At 44.2% G+C, this 10,420-nt stretch overlaps 1 protein-coding gene across 1 annotated transcript in view; it reads right to left on the reverse strand.

Moving 5' to 3' along the window:
• Positions 1-8,630: 8,630 nt before the first annotated feature.
• LOC130127183 (uncharacterized) overlaps positions 8,631-10,420 on the reverse strand; it is a 7,989-nt gene continuing 6,199 nt past the window's right edge. Inside the window, exon 4 of the mRNA XM_056296753.1 lies at positions 8,631-9,560. Coding sequence (XP_056152728.1) covers positions 9,284-9,560 — 277 coding nt within the window. The 3' untranslated portion in view covers positions 8,631-9,283. The remainder of the gene's footprint in view (positions 9,561-10,420) is intronic.

A 10,420-nucleotide genomic window follows, 5' to 3' on the forward strand; every position in this document is an offset into this window, starting at 1 on the left:
TTTCTTTGTATTCTGATGTGCTCCCTGGCTGGTAACCTCTCCATCTCCTCTTTGGCGTGGCCTGTTCCTTTTTTTCCTGCTTTTTATTCTCTTATTTTTCACATCTTGAATTTTGCTGCCAGGTTCACCATGTCCTTTTGTCTTAAAAAGACATAAAGTGTTACAAACTGATCTTTCAGTGAGGAAAACACATTTGTCTGTAGTAAAATGACTTCAGAACTGCAGAGTTTTCCTGTAAATGAACATAGGTTTGTTTACATTCATAATATCACTCATATCACTCATGAAGAGGTGGTATATCAGCACTGTCCCCACTGCTGTTCTGCATAGGCCTGAACCCCCTCAGTCAGATCATCACAAAGAGTGGATATGGATACAGGATCAGAAGTGAAGTTACCATCAGCCACCTGCTATACATGGATGACATCAAGCTGTATGCCAGCAATGAGCAAGACATTGACTCGCTGATCCACCTCACCAGGGTCTACAGTGATGACATCGAGATGTCATTCGGACTGGACAAGTGTGGTCAAAAGGTGGCAAAAAGAGGAAAGGTGGTGAGCACTGAAGGGGTTGAATTACCAGATGGCAGGATAATAGACATACAGGGCAGTTACAAGTACCTGGGTATTCCACAGGCAAATGGAAACCATGAGGGGGCAGCACGGAGGTCAGCTACAGCCAAATACCTCCAGAGAATGAGGCAGGTCCTGAGGAGCCAGCTCAATGAGAAGAATAAGATCCAAGCCATCAACACATATGCCCTACCAGTCATCAGTTACCCAGCTGGAATAACAAGCTGGCCAAAGGAGGAAGTAAAGGCCACAGATACCAGGATACGGAAATTCCTCACAATACACGGATTCCACCCGAAATTCAGCAGCCTGAGACTGTACGATAAGCAAAAAGATTGGGTTAGTGAGTGTCAGAGCCACTATCCAGGATGAAACAAGGAACATTACACCAGAAAGAGGGCCCCCCCAGGATGAACTGCTGAGTGAGTACCTCAGGCAGCAGAAGACAGAGAGTGTGGAGGAAGGAGAAGAAGAGGAGGTATCATGAAAGATCAAGCCCTTCCATGATGTACCATCGACAGTTAGAAGATGTAGCTGATATCGAAAAATCCTAGCAGTGGCTAGAAAAGGCAGGACTAAAGGACTGCACAGAGGCTCTGATCATAGCAGCACAAGAACAGGCACTCAGGACCAGATTGGTTGAGGCAGGGGTCTACCACACCAGACAAGACCCAAGATGCAGGCTGTGCAAAGATGCCCCTGAGACAGTCCAGCACTCAGTAGCAGGGTGTAAAATACTAGCTGGGAAAGCGTACACTGAAAGGTATAACCAAGTGGCTGGGATGGTATACAGGAACATCTGTACAGACTGGAATCCCCAAGTCCAAATGGGAGACACAGCCAAAGGTGGTTGAGAATGGCAGAGCTAAGATCCTGTAGGACTTCAAGTTCCAGACTGACAAGCAGGTGCTGGCTAACCAACCAGACATTGTGGTGGTTGACAAGGAACAGAAGACAGCAGTAGTGATCAATGTAGCAATCCCTAGTAACGGCAGCATCAGGAAGAAAGCACATGACAAGCTAGAGAAATACCAAGGGCCGAGGGAAGAACTACATCAGAAGTGGAAGGTGAAATCCACAGTAGTCCGAGTGGCAATAGGAGCACTAGGGGCTGTGACCCCAAACTGGGAAAGTGGCTCCAGCAGATTCCAGGAACAACATCTGAGGTCTCTGTCCAGAAGAGTGCAGTCTTAGGGACAGCTAAGATACCGCACAGAACCCTCAAACTCCCAGCCCTCTGGTAGAGGACCCAAGCTTGAGAAAGATACACACCACCCACCCACACACACACACACGCACACATACACCAGTTATATACAGCCATACAGTTAGATGCGGGTACTACCATTTACATACAAACATACATGACATTTAATGAGACTGGCATTATATAGTTGTGCCTCATTCCTGAGTGAGCAATGGGAGATTTGGAAAAATCTATTGTACGCTCGATAAATGTATTTGCATGTTTGTTATTAGCCATATAAATGTGCAATGTGTTTTACTCATATGCCCTCTCACAAATTTTTGCTCGGTGCACTGGCAGACCGCTGCACACCTTGTCTGTCTGTCTGTCTGTCTGTCTCTCTCTCTCTCTCTCTCTCTCTCTCTCTCTCTCAACTTTTCCTGCACACTCTCTCAACCTAGCACATTGTTACACATGTGCCACAAAATCAACCAATCGGAGAACTGAAGAAGGTAAATTCTGATCGGGCTATTTCGTAGAAGTATCCCAGATGCATTATGAAAAAATGACAACTGACAAAAGTGGAGTTGTTCGAGTACAACTGGATTAAAACCCATTTTCAGTCACTATTTTTTTATTATTGACTTATATTACAGAAATGTCTCGTTAGTTTTGTGTATTATAGTGCTGTAGTGTCGCGTTGTTTGGATTAAACGTTACATCTCCATATATTTGAGACATCGATCGGCTGTTGTGTGACTACTTTGACTAACCCTCTATGGTATTATGTAAGGGCAAATATGAGTATCTGTCATTTCATGTGACTAGAGTGACAAGCAATTGCGGCAAGTAGCACAAGGCCATATAACCAGGACAGAACGTTAGTAGAAGATAAACTTGTTTATGCCCAAAAGTAGGACAAGTGACATTCCATCACCTAAGTGTAACCATTATTATGCAGAAACAGTAGCAGCAGTAGTAGCAGCATATCAAGACAACCATTAGACTGTCAAAGGGGGATGACTGAAGACATCCTAACGTCATCCTTGCGTCGATAGAGAGGTTCCTGCTCCGCCAACATGTCCTGATCAACAAGGTCCCTGATTAAAAGCAGGACATTGACTGACGCAAGTAGATTGTTCAATAGATTTGTAAATGGTATAAAGACAGGGAGGCTTTTGTCTGATTTTCAGTCACTCTGCAGACCTGACTCAGACTTTGTTGATATGTCAATAAAAGTCTTATTGTGAAGGATTCTCGTCTCACTGACTTTTTTTTTTGCACTTTCTCTGTATCACTGGCCACCACAGAGAAAAAATTGGCGTCACGAACAGGATTGGACAAAGCAAGCTGCCTCGACGCAGAGTGGGCCCCGGCTCTAGACTTCTCACAGAAAAGTGGCCACTAAGAGGTAAGCAATATTTTGCTTTATCATAAATATTTCTGTGAGGAGATTGGTGCTGAGATGCCCATTATCTGTGCCGGTAAGAGCTGCTTCTAAAACCTTACCAAATTTAACGAACAAATCAAAGAGACAAGGGTCCTTCTGCATGGGGGGGTTAACATGGACATCTAGCTTAGAAAAGATAGGGACGAGTCATGGTACATTATTTTGTTTAACAGCATATAGGGATATATGGTATAGTTTTCAAAATACAGTGTCTCAGGGCACGGTACAGTATCAAGAAACAATAAGAAACGTTTGATACCGTGTCAACCAAGACCAAGCTCAGGGGAGTTAGGCGCCTGTTTAGGGAAACAGGGACAGGTACGGTACAGCATCAGGGTGTAATAATACATCCGGATACAGTATCTGAATCCTCCAGCCTGAAGGATAATAAGCCTGGAGATACAAGCCTGGGCCTGGTTGAGCCCTAAACCGATCCGCAGTCTTGTAAAACCAACGGAGGGGCCGAGCCACACTCCAGGTTGACTCTCGCTGAGGGACGTGTGACCCACGACACCCAATAGGGTAGAGCGCCTGTGGACGCCCCTTCTGAAGGCTGGAGAGAAACAGGGGAAAGGCGACAAGGTTATCCGAGCCAGCCCGATAAGCCTGTGTGACCCACAGAAACTCCGGGACAGAGCCGGCGAACTGACCTCTAAAAAAAACCCCAAAACTTCTCTCCACAAGACTGTAGGACCTTTGAGTCAGGCCCCTTATAGATAACACGCTAGTATAAACGATAACAGGGGAGGAGGGAACAAAAATAAACCAACAGACAAGATTAGGGGTAGAAACTCTTTGGAGTCTTTGTGATTTTGTTCTGTGTAATAATATGGAGAAGAGTGCAAGTGAAGATGGAAGAGTAAAACAGACAAAAGGCATTGCAGGAGAACAGATAGCCGAGGGATTAATTGAAGGAAATAATAGAAAAAAATTGTTGATAAAAACAAAAGGATTTAGAGACCATTTCTGGAAAGAGCAGTTTTATTCTGACGTGGGATCCTAAGTGATGAAAATAAGCGATCACTGTTACAGAATCTCACTATATTAAGAGGGATAGCTCAATTGGAACAAGAGTGGCCAAAATTCCCGTGGAGTGCATTATTAAATTATTTGTGGAAGCCCCATAAGGACAGGACCTGTATCAGAGAAAATAATATCAACAGGGTGTGGATCGTTGACGGGAGATTTAACTGGAGAAGTCTTCTCCTACCTAAAACCACCAGAAATTGGCTATGAAGCACAAATAGGGGTGACTGGAGCATCATGGGTAAATCTAGTTGTGACAATTACAGTAGAAACACGAACAGTTAATTGACTAAGATCCGAAGGCAGGATTTGCATATTAAGAAAGAGTGCCTGCTGGAACAGTGAAACAAATAAGAGCTTTATTCAAGATAGAAAACAGAGGAGATGATACAGTGAGACATGAGAGCCCCGAACAAGGTACATTGGCAACCCCTCGAACAGCAGAAAGCATACTGATGACGCAACAGCCGCTGATGCAAGATAAGATTAAAGATGCAAAGAAGAGATGGCATCGAAGAACAAGCGGCTCGGCCACTCCATGGCCAGAGAAAGGCACTTTTGGTTTGAGCATGTGTAAGGAGATGGAGACGCTGATAAAAAAAACCATAAACCAAAAGAAAAATCTCAGAAGAGAAAACAGAAAAGACAAGAAGAATTAGAAATAATGAAACTGTATAAGGAACAAGGGGGGAAATTAGGTAACAAATACAGGGGATTACAGAGAAGAAGAAAAAAGGTTAAAAAAAAAAAAGAAGATCAGGTGTCTCCACCACCATACAGTTCCCAGATGATGTTAACCGGGGCACAAACTAAGAGATTCACATTTAAAGGAGAGGCCATTGAGGAAGAGAATAATGAGGAGCCATTCCTTTGGTCTGGAGAAAGTAGACAGAAAGATACCGTAAGCAGTCAGAAGGATGCCATAAAAAGCAAAAGTCAACAAAAGGAGGCATATACTGAAGTAAGAGAGGACTTGAGAAGAGCAGAGAGAAAATGGGGGGAGAGAGAAGAGAGCAGTGAGGCAGCTGAAAGCTGTCTAGATATGGAGGAGTGTTACCGACAGGGAATAAAAAAGCTGGAGGAGGAGTTATGAATGCAACAGGAGTATGTTATGAGGGAAGCAGAGGAGATAGCAGAGCAACTAAAGCAGATAAGGTTCAGAGGAGAGAAAGGAACTCCTTATAGGGTGAAAAGCACCTGCACCACTGGGACCCTGACCGGCTCATTTACATTCACCCCAGGGGAGGGGAGGGGGAGTGCGGGTGGAGCGGGGACTGGGCTGTGACTGGACCCCTCTGCCTGGAGTCTTCATTCTACCGAGGAGGGGGGAGAAAGTGGCGCTATGGCTCCTATATTGGTAAAAGGGAGAGTGATGCGGTACACTCCGTGGAAATCAATGGACATGGATGGTCTTAACAGGCTCCCTGACCTGCATGAGGGAGCAGGAAAATGGATGCAAGCCTTTGAGGATGAGACTGTGGGTCAACTCCTGGCAGTAGGAGACATGAGGGCTATCCTAGGAAAGATCCTAGGCAAAGGGGCAATGGAGGAATTGGTGAGCTCAACTGCAATGTACAAAGCTGCCACATCCCAAGCAAATGATGAGGATCTGTTTAACCCCTACCGACCATGTCTGTGGGACAGAATGCGAGAGCAGTTCCCGGCCCGCATTAAACCCGGACTGTTACGTGGTGAACCAATTGATGCCAAAGACTCTAGAAGTGTTGTGATTGGAGACTGTGAGGGTAATTCATATTTGATGTTTGCTTACTTTTAATCTTTCACCATGACCTTGCATTGCTTAGATCAGTGGTTCTCAACCTTTTTGGGGTCCTGGACCCCCTGCGTATTTTTGATCTACCCTGAGGACCCCTCCACCTGATCTTGGGGGAGGGGGGTTGCAATTTGATAGAAACAGTAGAAACTGCATTTTAAATTGCATTATAGCATTTATTCACTCTTTGGGGCAAAAATAAGAGCTTTCAGTTGTAACTTAGATATAGTTAACAAAACAGAATTCTTATTCAGTAACTTTCAGATATATGTAACAAAACAGAATATGTATTCAGTAACTTTCAGATATATGTAACAAAACAGAATATGTATTCAGTAACTTTCAGATATATGTAACAACAGAATTTTTATGCAGTAACTTTTAACAATGCAAACGGGAGCGAGATCTCTTATTAAAATACAACAAATTAAACTTGTGAAACAGATGTAATTAGAGAAAAAAGTCCTGTTACCCTTTATAGTTTAGGTAGATAAAGGTCTCAGTCACATTTGAGTAAAATAATCCTATTTCTATAAATGTCATAGGATCTTTTTTTAAAGATATTTTATTTTCACGGACCCCTTGCAATTACACCACGGACCACTAGGGGTCCGCGGACCCCCGGTTGAGAAACACTGGCTTAGATGGATGCTTGAATTCCATGTGTAGTAGAACAAAGGTGCTCTTATAAAGTGTCTTCTCCGGGTGCACAAATAAGGGCCTATTGTTAATTGTTGACTGTAAGGGAGACTCACTGAGTGTAGCAAGTCTGTACGCAGTAAATTGGAGAAGTGGCCTTGGTGTATGAGAGCTGGAAGACACGAGATAAGGAGGGGAAGAACAGACAACTGTCCTATAAGAGAGACTGGACTGTATTGATCGGCGCGCATTCAGGCACCTGGGCTTGGATCCGCCCGTTCATGAACACATATTAAAATCGTGTGACAACACTCTAAGAGAGTTTTGTCTCGGTCCTCATTTCTGTCAGCGTGGAATTCAATAATTGCCACGACAGAGACGAAACAGCCAATCAGAATTGACCTTCTCCAATCCTCCGATTGGTTGAATTTGCGGTACGTTTGTAACTCTGTGCCAGGTTGAGCGAGCGTGCAGCAAAGTTGAGCGCGCACAGAGAGCGAGCGAGCGAGCGAGCGAGCGAGGGGGGGAGAGAGAGAGTTTGAGAGAGGACGTGTAAAACAGTGAGAGGGGTTATTATTACACGTCATTATGGATAACAGCAAACTGCAAATACATTTATTGAGCGCAGAATGGATTTTTGTTGCCTCAGACAAAATCGCTTTTTGCTTGCGTATAATTTCTCTTCAAAATACAAATGTGTGTGCGGGCAAAACATACTTTTTTTCTGTGCTCCAAATCTCACATTGCTCACTCGGGAATGAGGCCCAGATATAACGCCGCACGAGACGGGGTAAACACGACAGACAAGGATCATGTGTATATGCGCCATATAGGAAGTTATCGCTACCTGTTGCCTTGTCTGGGGGTCTTCATCCCTAACATCCCGTCCGGGTGCACGGGCATTGTGGACGTCACTGTCCTCTACACCCTGCTCCATTAAATGGGACCTTTCTGAGGGGACTTCCCAGATCTCCCTCCTATTATCTGTGTGTAAAGGCGCATATCATCCATAACCCCCTGATCAACTTAAAAGCCAAAAACGTTGCAAGAGCAAAAACAGGGGTTAACTTGCGAATTAAGGGCAATCGCAATTAGCAATATGCGGAGATCGTCAATATATTGACCTTGTTTCCGGGCTTTGTAAAAGAGAATATCTAACTTGGTTAATTAATGGCAACGCCCTCTTCGACCTAAACAACATAGTGTAACCGGTTATTTTCTTGCCCGGTGCGGGATTCGATACGAGGTGTACTGCGCCACAACTAACCGCTCGGCTAAAGGGTCAGACCCGCTAACTAGGGGCTAACGTGTCTTATTAGTAGTTTACAATAGCTTAGCAAATAAGACAGTTGCCGTTTTATTCAGCGAAGAAGATCGTCTCGGTTATAAAACCTGTTCTTGACTTTAGTAACACGGAGAGGCACCCTTCCGAGTTAAAACGAAAGAAAATGAGGGAGTCATGTGTCGCCTACCTTGTCCGTATTTCCCTTCTCGATACAGCCAAAGACCAACTGAAGCAAGTCGGGGTTGCGATACGAGAGAGACCGCACTTGTCGGCTCGTCGCCTTCCAGCTGGATACTTTAGGGACCGTCGCAGAATGTGTTTTTCCATGGTGAGTGGTGGCGGTTATTTCCTAACAAAATTGCGTACGCCGTTCCAGCTCTCTCTAGCTCAAAAATGTAAGTGGTAAAATAAACCAGTAATATTCTAGCTAATAATTAACATTTTTCACACAGTCCGCCTCAATTATCTGTTCAATTTTATCTTGACGTGCCATCGCGTTTATTTAATGTTTAACATGGAGTTTTACGACGGTCTCTAACCTAAATGTACGCTTTCACTTTCGATTCCGTGGCGTTTTTATGCGAAAGGAAACTTATCCATGTCAAAACAAATGAGTTCATCAGTAAATGAATGACCCAGTCAATCAGTCAATCAATCAATGGATCGATCGATCGATCAATTAATCAAAAGCTTATTTATAAAGCACATTTTGAACATTAAAATGCAATGTGCTAAAAGAGAGGGCACACACAAAGGAAGGCAAAGGTAACAGAAAAGGGGACAAAGCGGTTTGGTTGACGACAGTGCCGGAGAGGCAGTGTGCAGGTCGATTTTCGTGTCAGTTCATAGACATGTAGATTAACCACCATTACACAGGGGAAGCTATATAGCTACGGTACAACCTGGAAACAGAAAAGTCCGACAAATGCTTATTTACATTTGTTTGTTTCCCATTCCTCACGACCCATTTAAAGCCAGATCCCATAGTGATGTACCGAAGTATTTTTCACTCATATTACTCATTACAAATCAAATAGCCTCTTTTTAGACATGGGTGTGCCACACCTTATGATAGACATCTGTTGAAAGCTTATCTCAAGTGACATAGAATAGAATCACCATGATGCAGATATTTACAACCCATACAAGTATGCATGCATACTGCAGGATGCAGGATGCAGCCCCTCCGCCACCCTGCAATGACCAAAAAGGATGAACTGTGAATATGTTCACCGTTAAACATTTAGAAATAGGCTGATGAAATAATCAAGATTGTGCTTCTGGTTTTTTTTTTAGTTTTGTGGGGGGGGGGGGTTTCATGCGAGATGAGCTTATTCACACACTGAGCTCAGGAGCCAGCAGGTTTCTTGACTCGTCGAACCACGATCCTGTTTCTCCTTCCTTGAGATCTGCCTCCCTCCTCTGTCGGTGTGGCGTTCTCTTCCCCGGCCAGGAGCCCCGGTGGTCGTGGTTCAGCTCTGGGCAGTGAGGGGGGTCTTCCTGCTCCCACGTCATCCACGAAGGCCTCCACGCCCTCGAACTTGCTTGTCAATTCACCAAGCCGCTCCTTCAGCACGTTGAACTCCTTGTAGAGGTCACCCAGGGCATCTGACAGTGGCTGGATCCTGAGACACGGAACAACAAAAGGAGAAAGTAAAAGTTTTTAAAAAAAATCCTAAGGTACAAAATCTTAGAAAAGCTACAGACAAAGCTCTACTTTGAAGTCGTAAATATGCAGTCAGGGTCCCCATATGTCTGGGACGCCCTTTCTGACAGGATAAAAGTATCGACCCATCTTTAACCCACCTTTACAAACTTCCACATCTGTTAATAGTGTAACGTGCATGGATAAGAAGACGCGCTGGCCGCTGGCTCTTAATCCCAGAGGAGTTTGCAATTACATTACTTTCTGTGCAATGTGTAATGACCCTTATCCTTGGACCCTCAATTCAGATGAGGATAAAACTCCATGGAAACAAAAAAAAAACAACTTGTAGCAGAGGTGTGGACTTGAGTCACATGACTTGGACTCGAGTCAGACTCAAGTCACAAATTTTATGACTTTAGACTTAACTTGAGAAACTTGCTTCTTTTGTTGTTATTATCATTGTATATCTGCTATCCAATGTTCCATTCTACTCGATGCAAAGCACTTCATAACTTTGATTTAGAAAAGCGCAACAGGGACATTCCTAGCATTTGGTGCCATTTGAGGACCCATGACTCTTTCTCCTCCTCCTCTTTCTTCTTCTTTTCTTCTTTTTTTCCCCCTTTTTTTCCTTGGCTGCTCCTGTACCACAAAGGATCATCCGTTTCCATCTCTTCTGTCCTCTGCATCCTGTCGTGCCAACCACCTACATGTTCTCCCTCACCACATCCATAAACCTCCTCTTTGGCCTTCCTCTTTCCCTCTTCCCTGGCAGCTCCATATTCAGCATCCTTCTCCCAATATACCCAGCAGCTCTCCTCCACACGTCCAAATCAT

The sequence above is a fragment of the Lampris incognitus genome, chromosome 17 (genome assembly GCF_029633865.1).
Source record: "Lampris incognitus isolate fLamInc1 chromosome 17, fLamInc1.hap2, whole genome shotgun sequence".
In the NCBI taxonomy this organism is placed as follows: domain Eukaryota; kingdom Metazoa; phylum Chordata; class Actinopteri; order Lampriformes; family Lampridae; genus Lampris; species Lampris incognitus.